Source organism: Seriola dumerili, unplaced genomic scaffold (genome assembly GCF_002260705.1).
Source record: "Seriola dumerili isolate Sdu_G_001 unplaced genomic scaffold, Sdu_1.0 BDQW01000167.1, whole genome shotgun sequence".
NCBI classification, from domain to species: domain Eukaryota; kingdom Metazoa; phylum Chordata; class Actinopteri; order Carangiformes; family Carangidae; genus Seriola; species Seriola dumerili.
The window spans coordinates 1,254,404-1,272,382 of record NW_019174422.1 but is presented as its reverse complement, the minus strand read 5'-3'; the positions used below and the strand labels follow the sequence as shown (position 1 = coordinate 1,272,382).

Below are 17,979 nucleotides of genomic sequence, written 5' to 3'. Positions count from 1 at the left end.
ATAATGGCCATTGCAAGCAGCCACGAATGCAAAAAAGCCTAAAGTGAATGCATTAACATAAAGATGGTATATCAGCTTCTTTGTGTGTGTCTCTGCAAAAACGTCCCCTGAAAGTTTGAACAACCAAGAAGAAAACGGCAATAGTATCACTCTTGTAACTTTCAGATATTGAAGAAATTCCTCCCCACGCAGAAAAAGGAAAACCTGAGAGCAAAGTGATTCTCAATGTAGACTAAGTGCTGTTAAATTATAGGGGGGAATTTCCATGCCAACCAGACTCTGCAATTTCTGTCATATTGCAATAATATTATTATATATTTCACTGTGGTAACTAAGACATGGAAAAAGTCCAAGATTTGTGGAACTGATGTTTTATTAGCATATGCCGTGCTTTCATAAGGGCAAATGATCACACACACACAGATGCACCATCTCAGACACACACACACACGCACGCACACACAGTCGGGGTCAAATATGTTATGCTGCAGAACTATGTGTGATCAGCAGAGTGAGACTAGCTTAATGAGTTTGGGAAGCCAACATGATTTTAAAGATTTACAGCATGAGCCAACCCACCTACCACCAACTGCATCATAATGACCATTAGGCAAATGAGTAACACAAGCGCATACACATGCTAGACTGAAGCACTATTATTATCTGCCTGCCTGTGTGTCTCTCTCAGTGTCTGTCTGTCTGTCCATCCATCCTTGTGCCCATCTGTCTATACGGACATTAACAATAAAAAAGAGATGGAAGAGAGAGAGTGGCATACCAGGCAGTGCCTTAACATTGATTCAGTCAGCGATTTGCATAAAGTTCACATAGGCCTCCAACTCTATCGTATGCCTCAAGCACTTTCGTACAACTCCTGTTGTTTTTAAATGTGCTATACAAATAACGTTGACATTACAAATTAATAGCCCGTCTAAGGTCACATCACTAAGTTGATGGCTTGATAATGTTAGTTTGTACACTGCACTGTTTATTGGCAAAGTAAGCTCTGCGCTGTTGCTCGTAAAACAACGCAGTGGCTAATGGGATCTGTCGACGACTCAAACCTGCTGAGGACTGTGAGAACCACGGCGCGCTCATCGCAGCGGCTTATGGGATTGGTCGATTTTACAGTCTGTGTCGCAGCATTACGCTGCGAAAGAGAGTACTGAGTAACCAAGACACTCCTAGCCTAACTAACTAACACATTAACTAGCCTATTTGTAGCACAAATACAGTTCAGTCACAAATAAGTCCACCAACAGAAAATGACATGAATGTCGGTACTTGTGCATCGAATTGAACTTTTCCATCATTAATTTGTGCAGCTTTTCATGAGCAGATACCACTGCATATGCACTAAAACAACGCAGTGGCTTATGGGATCAGTTAATCACTCAAACCTGCCAAGAACCATGAGAACCGTGAGAACCGCATGATAACATTCGGAAAGGAAGTAGCCTACTGTACTGAGTAATACTGATAATGCATTCATGAGTAGCATTTTACTTACAGAAAAGACTACAAAGTAGTGACTTATACATCGAACAGCACAAGTAAATCTGCAGGCCACAGCTTGAGCAGAATCTTCTCGATGCATTAAAACATTACAATGGCAGTTCAAAAAATTGCCTCTTGCGGACGCCTCTTGCGGACTATTGGTTCTCATGGCTCGCTGTGTAGAGTGCTTTGTGAGTAGGCTATAAACAGTAGAGGTGCAAGAGGATGAAGACATGAACAAGGACGAGGAGGCTGTGTAAAGAGTCTGTAAGATCCATAGAACGAATGGTCTCATACTACCAAGTCTTATCTAGGCTTAGGCTGTGTATTTGAACATGCGCCATAGACGATGATGTAAGATGAAAGAAAACAATGTCAATTTGACAACGATCGATTAATTTTGCTGTTGCCGCCTGATTCCAACGGCTCAGGGAAAGAACGAGATTCAGTAATCTTGATCTTCGGTCAGTTCGCCAACAATACAATAAACTGCAAGGATTGTGATGGGAAAATAAGATCAAATTAGAGCAGCACAGTACAATCAGTTACTAAATGTTACCTATGCAACAGTTCTAATATAGTTAGTAAGTTTATTCGTTTCATATCAAATTTATAATGATAACAATAATATGAATTGAATAAATAATATAATAACAAGCACATCTGTTAGTGTTAAGCTTAGCTCTACTTATCCTTGATCTTCCTGGGGAAAAAATAAAAATGAACATCACGCCTGTATTGAAAATCAATAGACAGAGTTTGCTTCTGCCCTGCATGTTACTCAGGATGAAGAAAAAAAAGAAAACACAGCTTGAGCTCTAAAAACCTCTGATTGAACTTCATGCAGATATCATATGCCTGTACTCATCATGCTGTCCAGGCGATCTCCATTAACTTGCCTAACAGCTTGAATCCCCACCGGATTATTCCCATCGACCTAACGGGCAGTGTAAGTGTTAAAGAGCTCTCTGGATTTACAATGGACCATCAACACTGGGGGACAAAAAGGAGCGAGGCATCGATGACATTGACCACCTCTGACCCTGTGTTTACATCCATTGATACGGCCGATATCCAGCTGATCAATGAGCACTTGAATGCTCCGAGGTCTCGACAGTTACACACATGTCAGAGGAAGTGTAGTGTGGTTGCGCTCATACGGTCACGTATCCTTAGAAACATCTAAGGATAACACTTAAGAGCTAAAAGAAATATATTATAGATCGCAACAATAATCAGTAGCACTTGTGTATAAATAATAAAATGTGCACAGCCTGAAGGTTTTTAATATCATTCTTCGTACATCATACAGACCCATGAGAGTGACATGTGACGTGAGGTTACAGAAGGTGGATCGAATAACAGGAACAATGCAATGCTTTCCACAACACAGACATTATAAACTACAGCTTCCAAAGACTTCAATAACACTTTCATGACAGTCACCTCAAGCTCAGCAAAGACTTACAACTAATTTGGACAACTTTCCTATTAAATAGCATTTTTTGTCATTTTAAGTGTGGCCATGGCCATGCATATTAATAAGTGCAAATTATCACCTTCAATACGTTGTCCCTCCCATCTACCTTATTTGGCATAGTTTAGATGCTATAAGTACTGTTTATTACATCATCTAATCTTTAAATACAACTGAAACATGTAAACAGAGCAGCCACACTAAGACACAGCTATTGTTTTCCCCACCGCTCTTCCCGTCGTAGCTAACATGATATCTTGCATTTAAAAATAGCCCACAGTCTACAAGACAAGCACTGAAATCCAGCTGAGGTTATCGTACAGTCCCATTTGCCTCCAAAGTCTCATCCACTCTCTGTCTGTTGTTCTTAGTGGCTCCTCTAACGTCATCCATATCTACCGTTGCATCAGTAAGCCCCAAAATAAGTAAAGCCTGTGAGCTCTCCACTCTCTCTCTCTCTCTCTCTCTCTCTCTGACTCACTCTCTCCCTCTGTATATGTATATTCACCATCTTTCTCCACAAAAACCTATGAATTTGTCAGCTTTGTGCAGGATAAAATGAAGCAGACAGAATTAGGTGAGGTGATAGGGACTCTCCACCAAGAAGAAAGGGGAGGGGTGGGGGAGGAATGAGTATGCTATATGGTTAACGAATGATCACAGGTTCAGAGCTCCCCTTGGTGGCATCTGCCAGAACTGCAAGTGTCTATGTGGGAGGAAAAGTGGTTTATGTTTGAAAAAAATCGGCAAATCCCTGTGGTCTACAGCAAGGACACTTGTCTTGACCTCTCATCAGTGCAAGTCTCTTCCCCTCAACACACACACACACACACACACACACCCACTTGTCTGACCCCGTTCACTGCACGCATTGGTTGGCATAAGCAGAGAAGCATCCCACCTCCACCCCCCTCCCTCCCATCCCTCTGCTCTGCCTGACACGATGAGGTACCATCATGGACATCTCATAGACTTTAGCACCGGTGACCATTCTTGCCCTTTTCCTTGCCTCTGGGATTACACACACTGTCAAAACACCCTGCAGAAATAAGGGCAAAGACAAAGATGGAAACCCTGATGTTAGGGTGTCTTGGGAAATGATAGATATATGTGATACACTGCAAGAAAGAGAGCACATGGTGAAAATATGTCATATATTAAGTAAGTGTGCAAGGACACTAGGCTAGTCAGCATGCATGTAGCAGTTAAGGTCGTTCTCTTAGTGCATGCACAGTGCATCGACAACATCGTACTGCATGTTTTTTGAGTATTTATTTTATGATCTTCCCACTCAGAGTCCCTGCAGACACATCATAGCCACAATTGAATTGAAAACACCTCAGACTAACTGAACTTAAACCACTGGCGCCTCTGTTATTACGTTCATACCCTTTACTGTAGCTGCGGTAACTCAAAAGTCAATCAATCAGTTTGTGTGTGTGTGTGTGTGTGTGTGTGTATGTGTGTGTGTGTGTGTGTGTGTGTGTGTGTGTGTGTGTGTGTGTGTGTGTGTGTGTGCGCGTGGGTGTGTTGCAAAGTAGCAGCAGAGTAAGCGCAGATCAGGTAGAGGCTGATGTACAGTGAATGTTCAGATGTTAATGTATTTCCTTTAAACATTAGATTTGCACACAGGTTGTGATATCAGAGCCAGCACTGAGACAGGAGCGTTGAATGAAAGACCTGACAGCAGTCAGCAGATTTGTTTTATCAGCTTCCTCTTCTGTCACACACTCAGTATTTCCATAGCATTAAAAGTTTAACCAGCAAAACTCAGCTGAGCCTCTGCGTCTGTGTACAACACAAGTAAACTGTGATTACAAAATCACTTTTTAGTGCTCATTGTTACTGTGTAATGTATGTAATGCTGAATCTACAGAAGCCCTGACAGGCAAGTTAAAAATAATGAAAATAAATAAAATATTTTCTTCCTAGTAAAAGAAAAATAAGAATAAAAAAATAAATAATAAATCACTTGCCTCAGGGATTTTTTATACAGTTGAAGAAAAAAAATCACTGGCCTCTCTGTTTTCACAGATGGAAAAAAAAAAAAAAAACTTGGGGAATCCTGATAAAAAACAATGTTTTCACTTGCCCTTCACGGCTTCCACATAAATCTCAATCAGAATCAGGTACATTGGCAAGTTGTTTTTCTCACGAGGAATTTGCTTTAGTGTTTTGGTGCATAACAATAAATATAGTAAGAAGAAGAAATATAAAGCATAAGCAAAGGTACAGTAAGTCAGGTAACTTAAATATAAATAGAAAATGTCTTTAATAAAATACATATGATAAAAATGTGAAAAAAATAGAACGATAACAGAAATGTGCACAATGTGTAATAGTGTAATGGAATGCTATGCCTTACAGTAGTTTGCTCTTTAGTTGACCGTAGAATTCAAATCAAACAGCTCTTTATTGTGGTGTTTCATCCTCTTTAATATTATCACTTTGTATAATCATTAATATAAACCCATTCCATGGTTGGTTCAGACTGCGGCAATGCAATTCCAGGAAACATGTCGGACCCCCTGCTTTCGATATACTGGAAAGAAAGGGATGCAGAAATACAGTAATCTATATACTGATGTATTTGTGGAGGACTAACTTTCCACACCGATGATCACTGGAACAATCACGACGGCCTCACATCGCAACAGTCTGTCTGTCTGTGTGCTGAGCAGACGCCCCGGGTCCCACAGGACACTGCAGGCAGTCAGAGGAAACATGAGACACACATTGGCAGGGGAAAGGAAGTGCGTGCTTGTATGTCTGTATTTTAGTTTGGTTTTTTTTTTTGTTCATGACAAGAAGAGAGAGTGAAAGAGCGGCTGTGTGTACAACAGAGAGTGGGAAATGAAGTGTAGTGCTGCCATCTGAGACTAAAGGAGAATCTGAGCGGTGGGAGGATTGGGGGGAGCACTGGGAGGGAGATAGCAGTTTGTTCTGTTCTACGAAAAGGAGAACAGAGGAAAGTTTTCTATGTATTCCCCAATGTGACTTTATGAGCAAAAGATTCAACATCCACTGTGTCACAGAACTGGGCCAGTAGCATCGCCGGCATCTAGAGAGAGATAGAGAGACCTTTGAACTCAATATCTCTTCTTTTTTTTTTTAACTATCCCATTTTTCCATTTTGTATCACTGTCATCCCCCCACACCCCCTCACCTACAGTATCATGGGCCCTTCCCTTGTCTCTGGCTGACTCTCGCTTTCTGTCTGCTTTGATTTCCTTTAAGTCCGCCCACCCCTCGCACATCTCTTTTCCATATAACTGGGCCCTGGATGCAGCCATTGGATTCATGAATGGATCAAACAGATTTTTTCATGTTCTTTTAGTGCTGGATACACAGCCCTAAGGTTGAACTACTGGCCCGGAGTTCAGCTGGAGAGCTGGTGAGCTTTGATCTGTATCTGGATAGGGTTCAGCGAAGGTCACGTTGAGAATTATAATCTGTTACACGTAGGCAGCGACCATTGTGAAACATATTGGAATCCACTGAGGTTCTGCAATTTTGAGAAAATGGATTTCTTTTAATTACTTAGGGAATAAACTGCCCGAAGAATCTATAGAGAAATGCAAATATAAATGTTTGTTTTGCTGGAGCACAGATTGATGTAACAGACTAGTGATTCAGTCTCTTAGGAGACCTTCATATTTCTTGTTCTGCAATCTCCCACTTCACAGGAAGCGCTGTGCTTTACCTATTTGTTACCAGCAGTAAAGCTTTACCTTCTTTGATTAAAGCAAGGTGATGAATCATGGCTGTTATACAAGAAGTTAGTTTTTGATGTTTTATTAAAAGGTTCCATATTGTATACTACAGGGTTTGATATCCATAAGAAGATATATTTGTGGTTTTAGGAACCAAAAAACCATCTCAGTGTAGTTTTACATCTCCTCTCTCAGGCGTCTCTCTCTCGAGCTCTAGGAACAACAGGTCAGTGAGCCAATCAGAAGAGAGGAGGCTGTGAGCCTCTCTTCTGATTGGCTGACTGTTTTCTGAGTGATCAAATAAAAATAAAGCAGATTTCAGGCAAACACAGAGAAACCAGTTCCTGCAAAGTTAGTTGCTGAGAGTGGTTACTGCTTTGTTGTGATGTCACAAAGTTACAGAAGTCCTGACAGCTCATTTTAACAGCCAGAGACAGTTGAGAAGGGGACAGCACACTTACAATCATTTCCTGTTACTTGTTCACATGGGGTTCTTCACCTCCTCGCCCCTTTAGGAGACCGACAGCAGGTCTGAGTCTGTTCAGTCCTACAAGAGAAACATGATTCATACTGTATCTAGTGTTTTTTATTGTTGTTATGTTTTAACATGAACAAGCAATCAAACCACACTCACTTATGAGACAGGAAGTGTACACCATTTCACACCATTGGCACTGCTTGTAATGCGTCATCTTTGTTATAGAGTATCTTTGGGCTCAGTTTCTAAATACAGGCTGTGTGCATTTCTCTGTGGACTGAGCGCTTTGATACTTTCACATTATTAATATAGAACCTAGACCTGCTTTATAATCAAACAACACATGGAAGTCTCACTTTATTCAATATGGGACCTTTAATGTAAACCACAAAAAAAGCATATGTGCAATGGGGAAAAAAAGAAACTTTCAAAGTCATTGTGAATCCACAGGCATGCACACAGCTGTTTATGATTGTGGAGGCTGAAGCCCACCCTCACAGTCAATAATGGATAATAAAACTTTACACACAAAGTTTTACAAGCAGCAAGGCAACATTAGATAAAAACCAAGAAGGCCAACATAGTTATTCAGTTGAGTGTACCCACACACACACACATGCACACACACACACACACACACACACACACACACACACACACACACACACACACACACACACACACACACACAAAAACACACCAACACACCAAATTGAATTCACAACCCCTTCTTGCCTCCATACATGTCTCCCACACATGAAAGGAATTGGTGCTAACTAGCTGTATGTATTCACATCCACCACACAGCACTGCTCTCACACGATGCCTGTGTCTGCTGTTTCATTCAGCTAGTGTTTGGTTTTTTTATGCAGAGAAATAGAACAAGAATGGAGAACATTTGATAAGAAAGAAAAAAAAAATAGACTTCCCATCCAAATAATAGCGTGATTTGAAAATGAAACACTGTCACAGCTCAGTTGCTGTCATGAGTGAAAGATTCATCAGGGAGAATCGTTGTCATTTATTAGCGTCGTAAGATCTTCTACAGGCAAAAGCATTAACAAGGAATTTCTAAATGTGCTGCAGCGGTTTAAACCCTTCGCTCATCATTTAGTCTCTCATTTGTTGTAACCCCTGTAAAAGATATTCAAGAGTCATGTTTTAACCGCCATAGCATGTTTCATATGAGACTGCAGAATGAGAACATCAGCCCTCCCCTTCAATCAATACTAGAAGCTTACCCCACCCACACACACCCCACACCCCCCGTCTTGCTTTGGTTTCTCTACCTCTTTCGCCTGTTCAGATTGTTTTTCATCCATTTCTGTAAGGTATGATCAGCTGCAATTACCCTCCCCACTCCTCCACCCTCCCACCCATCTCACCCAACCTCCCTCCAAGAGGCAGCTAGAATTCCTAAGAGAGAGCCAATCAATTCCTCTCTCTCCCGCGCATCGTCCCCTCCCTCTCTTTCTCATTTTCACTCTGTCTCTCTTGTCCATTCCGGCTAGCAATTTGTCACTTAGCAACTGTGTCTGCTTTGCTGTTGGGTAGTGAATCGCCCCTGCCTGCAGTAGTCGCATTAACCCTTTCCATACAACTGCATCCTCCACTTAAACGTTCTGATATTATTGATAAAAAAAAAATGTCTGACAAGTCCTGATTTACGAGGTGGGGGCGTTAGAAAAACCTCATCCTTTAGTGCTTTGACATGTGCAACAAATGATTCAAGCAAAAGTAATTGGTGAGCAAAAGAATCAAATGAACTTAATCAGTGACTGAAGCAATTTTAATCTTGAACCCTAGGCTTAAATGTCATGGCCACTCCATACACACATTGTGGATTAGCTCCTACCATTCACATGTTAACATCTCAATCAAGTCAGCATAATGCGTTTAGCATAATAACAGATTCAACCTCCTGTGGCCAAATTGAAAAAGCCATTTAGAGTGCTTGGCTTTGCCAGCACACAGAGCAATGCATTTTTTATGGCAGACGATAGGTATTGCTATTCAGAGCAGGCAGGAGAGTAGTGGATTTGTTTGATGTATATAATGACATGCTAACACCCCTGTAATCCTTCCTCAGTTTACCGCCAATGACATTTTAAGTATTCTTAATGTGTTCTAGCCGTGCCGAGAGGCGCAGTCATCATCTGGATTTCCATTTGGGAATTATTTATTTATTTATTCCCCCACCCCGTGCTTCCTTCCCCACGCTGATCAGAGGTCAGTATCTGAATCACAACATCTGACTTTGCATTGCAAAAAAAATAATTAATTAATACAAACACTTCATGTTAAAACATCATCCCAGCTGTTTGATACTGGCATGGAGAGGTTCTGTGCATTGTAGGGGAAAGGAGCTCATTTGCATCACATTTCCGCTGCATTAGCATATCTGCCCGCATTCCCACACTCGCTCACTCATCAGCCTCATTTGCCACTACCTGCTCCAGCACTTTCATCTTTATTCATTCCTCTGTCTCGCAGACCTGTTATCTGATAACAAATCTCTGCACCATTAGCACATTCGAACAGGTGGAAACAGGTAATAAAGTGCTAGCGACACAGAAACAGGTGAGATCTCGAGAAAGAGATTATGGGAGAGCACAGGACAAGTCAGCAGGGGCAAACGACTTAGGAAGAAAGTGAGGAGAGGTGGCCTTGTAAAAGAAAACACTAGCAGTGAACATATTTATGGCGTTTTGTATCCGTGTAAAAGCCTGTTGTAAAATAGCATCAATGTAAAAAAAAAATCATCATCATCATCCTAAGGCGCTACCTGCATCGTAATTGGGAAAGTGCTGTCCCTCAATTTTCCCTCTCTACTCTTGCATCAGTTAGTTACTCTTGACAACACCAGAGAACTCAAGGCAAATCACAGTCTGCAGTACCAGCATGTATAATTCAGCATTTGTGCAATTTGGTGACACTGAAATGACACAGCTTCACACTTTAATTCCGAGGGGAAAACAACACACCCCCACACCTTTACTGCTGATGTCTTTTATTGTCTCTTATTTTCTCTGACTGAGTTGGGTTCTAGAGACATGGCATGTTGTTTTCCTCATTTACACTCAGTCAACAGGAGGAAAACAAACTTGCCAATGCTGTGGGCTTAATACTTTGTGCTCTGTAGGTAAGAAGTAATTTGTTACTATTTTGTACTCTTTAGCTGAGCTGAAACATTTTTTTTCTGATCAAGTGCAATCACAAGTACATACAAAGTATGAACAATTATGAACTGCGAGAGCGACTTTGTCTAACACATGCATATTCATGTTCAGCTGCTATAGTTTTTATGCTCACACACTGGATTAAAGTTTAGACGAGTTCAGAGATAGAAACAAAAGGTAACTATGCAGTTGATCTTTTTTTATTCCAATGTGTTTTTAATTCCTAAATTAAAATGCCCTCTCTAGCTAGATCAGCCATCTGCCAGAGAAAAAAGTTTAATCTATTTCACTAGTTTGAAGAAGATTGTATACTGGTGCTATAGGGATGCAAGCAGTATGTTTAGCCAGGTACAAACTCAAAATGGAGAAGGGTACGTCCCTAAAACAGTACAACAAAATAGCTGTGACCAAAATTCAGGGGCCACATCCTTCAGAGGCTGCATTTGAAGACCATTTGCATCACAGCCGTGTGGCTGTCCCATCTCAAAGGCTCCTTCAAATGTGGCCTTCTTTTCGTGGGCAACAAAGGTTTCAATGGGCGGATCCTTCACAGCCCAACCTATCCCAAGATTCATTGCGTAATGTAATTGTAATGAAATATGACAGCAAACAACACCGACAGAGAGCCCAAAGATTACACTTTTAAATGTAAGTATTGGGTTTCAGTTGAGTTTAAAAGATAACAGTACAACCGTTAAAAAACCAAGGGCCTTTAAATATCAAGTTTTTGAAAAATAGGATGTTGTCAAGGTTGCTAGGCGACAGGCGTGTTACTTTGTGATGCAAGGGGAAGAGCGGGCACAGCTGGTGACGCAAGGCGAAAATCCTCTGTAGGTAACACCTTCTTATTTCCGTTTGGCCTTCGTGGACCACGTCAGCCACGCCGTCATAGGCCGCGTCCTCAGCTTGTGTCACATGGTTTATTTTATACAATAATCTAAGGCACACTGTAAAAAGCAGTTGATTAGTATTTAAATAATCTTTACTGTCACATTTTGTAGTCTCTGCAGTCGCACTTGTTTGACATTGAACTTGGTCACATCCTGATAAAATCTAAAGAGAAAGAAGGGCCACTGTTCAAAGGGAGAGTCCGTCTATCAGTCACAGATGGGAAAATAGAGATTGGGATGATGGGAAGCTCCACAGAAAAAAGAGAGAAAGTGATGACTGTCTGCATTGGAATACGCAATATGTTCTACTGCAATTTCCATGCACACATACCTATACAGAAGCATACACCCTTGCCCGCTGTTTGTTTGCAGACTCCTCTCCACTGTAATTGCAGTGACATTTATATTTGCACCTGAAGCCTGTCTGCCAGTTTCCATTACTTGGAGCCAGACTTAGAGGGAGGCGGACTGGAGTGAATGCCGGATGATTGGAATGAACGCGGAACCAAATGTACCTGAAAGAGCTATTTTGAATTGAAGCCCAGCTCCACTCCGTCTGACAGGGTCACCCACAGAGTGTCTGTGTTACCGAGGACAGCTTCATAGACCACCAATGCGTAATTACCCAGGCAGACACGTAGATGTATATAATATGGATCCAGCTTGTACTTAGGTGTTTACAACACACACTTATTTTTCATGTGTCACTTATCATTAATTCACACTGAAGTTTCTGCCTGATGACAAATCACACCTCTTCCCTTCCCTCCTGCCCCATAATACTATCCCACAATATCACTTTTTTTTTTTCTAAAGGCCCAAATTGGAAATTTATAGGAGAACGGTCATCAGTCTTAGAACTTTCTCAGTTACAATGATAAATCTATCTGGACTGGGAATCTTGGCTCCACTGCACTAGTCATTGATCATTTTCACAGCTTTGTCATTAAATATTTATTCAGCTTATTCGCTGGTGGCCGCAATTCAGTAACGTCCAGAGTGACGAGTGTGTAAAAGATCAGCAGCTCTACAAAAACATCATTTCACATCTTAGCCAACTGCGGCCGGCATCCTGCAGGACTTCTGTGTAACGCCGCTGACAAAGCCTCATGAATTATTTCACCACTCACAGCTACGGAACAAAGACAGTGAATTAGTATGTTAACAGTACCAGCATTCCCTCCTCCTCTCTTTAACCAGCCCATCCCCCAGTATTTAATATGAAGATTTCTTAGCCCAGGGGGCCCTTTGGGACAGATGCAGCACAAAGTTGTTTGTCTGGGCCCGTGGTTGTTTACATGACTGGGAGCTTTATCCTCCATCAGCAAACATCGGTATTCACAGCCTTCGTTTTCCCACATGGGTCAATTACAGAGAGTGTAACGGGCTGTCACAGCAGGGGCTTCAGGCGTGTTGGGTTTGAGGCAAATTTGGAACAAGTACAGAGTGGAAGAGGAAATGCACTGTAAGACAGTAAAATTAGCAGGACAGAAAAGAGGCAAGCTGGTCTGTTTTTCATAATCATGCATCCCTGTTCTGCTCCTATTCTCATGTACTAGAGTTTTTATTCTCCAGAATCCCTCGACATATTTATTCATATTTATCTTTTGGTACTCTCAGTTGTTATCAGCCCACTGTATTCCCTCTATACTACGCTCGCCCTTCTCACTGAGACAACTTGGCATTCCTGGGATGCTCTCTGCGTGGGATAAGGAGGGATTCATCTCATATGGTTTGTTATTGTAGGAGATGTCCTGAATTTTTCCCTCATTAAATACAACAAAAATTGGGAAATCGTGACAAAAACCCTTTAAACCAACTAAGTAACCCGACCATTCTGTCTGCCGTTTGATAACAAAAACAGGACAAAAGTTTAATTTTCTGCACGATTGATCTTGACAATGGAGCAACAGTTCAGCAGTACTTACTGGTCTTGAGCCTGCAGTAAAAAAAAAAGTCTGACTTGTATAGCAGCTGCAACCCTAGATCTACGTTCACACATCAGTTTCAATGGCTCAGTTCACTACATTTCTTTCTAGTCGGGCTGTTTATTCACAAAGCTCTTTCTGCTTCTTACTCTTCAAATCAGTCCAGTCCCCAGTTTAAAGCTCCATATTTTCCTCTTCTCCTGTGTTTTAAGAAGATATACTGGTGGTTTTAAGAACCAAAAACCATCCCAAAGTAGTTATACATCTCCTCTCTCAGGCTTCTCTCTGTGGCTAGTAACAACAGGTCAGTGAGCCAATCAGAAGAGAGACTCTGATCCTCTCTTCTGATTGGCTGATTATTTTCTGAGTGATCAAATAAGAATATAGCACATTTCAAGCAATCACTCAGAGAAACCAAGTCTAGGCGGGTGGGGCTTGGGGCATGGCTGAGAGTGGTGACTGCTTTGTTGTGACATCACAAAGTTACAGCAGTCCTGACAGCTGGTTTAAGGCTCAGTGTCTGAATACAGGCTGTGTGCATTTCTCTGTGGACTGAGGCTTTGATACTTTCACAGTATTAATATAGAACCTAGACCTGATCTATAATCAAACAACACATGGACATCTACCTTTATTCGATATGGACCAACTCCGTCTTCCTTGAAGTGAATAGTTATTATGGTGCAGATAAACTTAAAACAAGACATCATAATTTAGTTTTCACAACCCACAAAGCTTCATTAAGCCCCCTCAAAAGATTAACAAAGCAACATGACAAATGTAAGAAAGAACAAGGAGCTAATTAAGTGTCCTCCTTCACTGAATTTAAGTTTTGCATAAACAGGTTCCAAATTCATGTCCATTTCTTTTCCTCCTAGATTTATTCCTTTACTGAGACCTGCTCAGGGAAATCAAAATAAACCTGCCCTCTTTTCTTTAAAATGCACAAACTGCTTACTTAACTGTGTAGACCAGTGTTTCTCAAACTTTTTCAGACCAAGGACTCACGAACCACCTAACTCCCCAAACATCCTCAAATCCAATAGGGCCTACCACTTCAATAATGTTGCGGTGAGCTTGCGTGGAAGAATGTGAACTGGGACAGAACTTTATCAACATGTTTTTTTATGTAGCATCAATATTACACATATGGACACTGGGCATATGCTATCAAACACACGATGAGTCTCAGTTGTGGTGACTACATGAGTAGTAAAACTTAACACTTGCCTGTTGCGTGCAATATGTCAGAGGTTTGTTTTGATTTTCTTTTAACTGGCACGCTCTTAAGCCACCGGTCCGTTGTCTGTGTTTGATCGTTCATAGGCTGATAACCGGTGAAATTTAGCACAGTCCCAGGGCAAACTAACAGCTGGCTTCATCCACATTTCCATTCAAATGTCACGCTCATCATTTTCGACGTAAATTGCAAAAACAAACTTTAAAACGCGAAGCTACTTGAGTAGACAGTGTCGCTCACAGTGAAGTCCAACAACAACGCAAAACAGCCAACTCAAATAATAATGTTTGAGTTTACGTATGGGTTGATTTAATGTTGAAAAAGACACATTTACAATACTCACTAGTAGGCTTTGTGTTCACTCACAGGCGGATTGAGAAACACCAAATTTAAAACATGATATTTTAACAAATTTAGGCACCACTCTTTGAGAGAGGCTGGTGTAGACTCACTCATTACAGGGGATTATGCAGGGACTGTGCACACAGAAGTCCAAATGTAATCTCTCCCTTTCATTTCACACCACCCATCTTTTCACTCGCTGCCATCACTTTATCGTGTCATTTCAAAGACCATTAGCAATTTTTTGAAGGATACATTTTTCACAACCATCCCAGGGCTGTTCTGTCAAAGAACAGAGAGAGAGATAAGTTCAAAATCCAGACATCAAATGCCTGTGAGGGATCTGAAACTTACAGAATTCAAAATGTTGCATTTAATAATCTCCCTTCTCTTTTGCCCCTGCGGTGTCCCAGGCTGTCTTTGAATGAGTTTTGAAGAGCCTACAGTCAATGTCACCTTTGTAAGGATACATTTGTCTAAGTTAATAAACCATTGTCTGCCTCCCAGTTATTCAAGCCCCGTATCACATCCACTCTTTGATGTATCAGCTGTTGTTTTCGTGAGCTCAGAGACAAGGGAGTACAGCACAGTGTGGATATGCAAATTCACACCCACCATTGAATCTTATTTACCTATTTAATGGATTAAGAGGAGTCATTAGACAAAGTGGTTGACTGGTGACAGTACTTTAACATGACCCCGGATCAAAGAGTGGGCGTGCATGAAGCTTCAAATCGGCCAGTTAGCCCCACAGGGAGGACTCTGTTTATGGTTACTACTTAGACTCAGCTCCCACACAGATGGCACAAACACATACTAATCCAGCCCACACACACACACACACACACATGCACACACACACACAGTACTGTACCTACTGTACAAGGGACTGACAGACTCCTACACAAACATTGTGATGCCATTTTTTGATCTTATGTGCAGTATCTCACCTGCCAGGCCTGGAGCTTTGTAACTGTATGTAAAATCTGATCTGTCTCAACAGCTGAAATCACAAATTGGTATTTCAGTCAGGAAGTGCCCCATTCCCATTGAGCCGTCCCCCTTTTTGTCCATATTCAGTTTGTCAGATATGGTCACCCACAGCAGCTTACTATTTCAACCCTCAGATCAAGATATAAGATGTCCTCTAGATGTCCACTGTGTCCAGAGGGAGAACCCAGGGCAGATCTCCCTGATAGATCTTTTACCCTTCTCATAGCTATCTGCCAGCATATATCACATATACAACTTGACAGTGTTTTAAAATAGAAATTGCACATATTCTGTCACTCTGCAAATGAGCATAAAATCTCAAAAATAATCAGATCTATGAAATTAAAACATACACAGCAGTGACAGGCAGAGGATATCTGTCATGACTTCTTATTTATTTTTATTTCATGTTCTACTTTGTATGTTTTTGTCTTCCCAGGGACAACCAGCATTGCTGTTTATTGTGGAAATGACATAAAGGACTAAATGGACATCTCTCTCTCTTTCAGGGTGCTGCAGATTCCACAACCCTCAAATGAAATCAAATTTGCCCCTCCTCTGTCTATCCTTTCATGCTGAAGAACAGGCTGAATTAATCCTGTTTTCCCAGAAGCCCTGATGATTTCACATCACTACCTTTAAAACTGGAAATGCACTGTAGTTTTTCTGTAACTATAATTGTTCATTTTTACAATGCAATAATTTCTTCTTTTTTTCTTTTTTTTTTGGTTTTCTCTTGCATATGTCACAGTAGCCCCTTAATGACTACTACATGGAGACATTGTGCTTAGGGATTTTGCACCTTTTGAAGTCACAAAAACATGGTTGGCCACGCCCACTGCTAATGTCCGCCACTTTGAAATGGAGTAGTTCCCCACAGCCAGCACGCCTGTCAGAGTGAATACTAATACTGATGTACTTTTCCCTCATTCCCTTCCCCCACTCCAAAAAACAAACATCCCCATCAAAACTACCCAAGTCCCCTCTGTGGAAGTTGATTTGCTAACTCTTGTCTCTTTTACTAACAACAAGCTTCAGAATTCTTCCAATTTGATTCTTTTCATTGGTGAATTTTACTTTTCCCTTTACCTTTTATGATTTCAACGACTAACACTGTGTCATTCACGGAATGTGAACCATCTGTTGTTTTCTCTACTTAACTTGCGACTTACATACTAACAAATGTATTGTTATCCTTTTATTCCTTTTGTTCTTTATGATTTTATTTCGTAGAAGACCCTTTCAATCAAAAATAGTTAGACGATTGCTTTCTTTATTTCTTTATTTGGATGTTTTACTACATAAACAATAGAAACGATTCATTTTTATTAAAATCAGCTGATACAGTGGGGCCCAAAAGTCTGACTCTGACTTTTGGACCCCACCGTATTTTTTTACTATTGCATAGGATTTTTGTATAGAATCGAGTCGCCTATGAAAAGGAGAAGCTGCTTTTGCAAAAGGCGATTTTTCTTTTTCTTTCCCATTTTTTGGGGTTGAGGTGTGTTTTCTTGAGTTTAAGGTTTGTCATTATTTTTTTTTTTCTTTCTCCTCCCCCTGTTTTCTCCTGAAGCACGCAGGCATTGGACACGCTATGGTAAACAAACTGCATTATATGGTAGATATCATTCTAATTGTCTTATACTTTGGTTTGCCCTGGGTTTTCCGTTACCTTTTTCTATTCTGTTTGCTTTACTGAAAGTACAATCCGCCATCAATTCCAAGGTAGCTGAAAAACTCCACCTCTCTGTTTTTCGTTTAGCCCTCTCTATATATATGTTATTGCTTTTTTTATTGCCATCCAGTTCTCCCCTTCCTGAAAAGACTTAACGTGTTCATCCAAAGAGGTCTGCCCAAAAACATACAGAAATTTCGATTTTAAGATTTTATTTTATTTTTTGCTGGTTTTTTTCTGTCTCTTTTTGTTTGGTTATTTATTTTATTCCTTGACTACAAAATCTATCCGTATGAAGAAATAAAGAATCATAATGCAAGATAATTCTCAATTGAGTATTAGAAAAGTATTAAGAGTTACCTTTACTTTTTGTAAATTTATTTCCTCCTGATTTATTTTCTTAGACAAACCCTATTAAGTGAGCGTACGCAGCAGACTTCTCAAGCAGACAAACAGCCAGCTATGGCAACTCCAGTGAGAGGAAGTAAAAATAAAACATAAAAAAATAAAACTCCTTGATCATTAATTTCCCCAACTTTTTTTAACAACTTTTAAGGAATGGCACTG

General features: G+C 40.7%; 1 protein-coding gene across 1 annotated transcript in view; it reads left to right on the top strand.

Moving 5' to 3' along the window:
* Positions 1-17,979, top strand: part of nrxn2 (neurexin 2) — a 630,539-nt gene that overhangs the window by 221,890 nt on the left and 390,670 nt on the right. Inside the window, exon 6 of the mRNA XM_022752210.1 lies at positions 17,311-17,334. Within this exon, the coding sequence (XP_022607931.1) occupies positions 17,311-17,334 (24 nt within the window). The remainder of the gene's footprint in view (positions 1-17,310; positions 17,335-17,979) is intronic.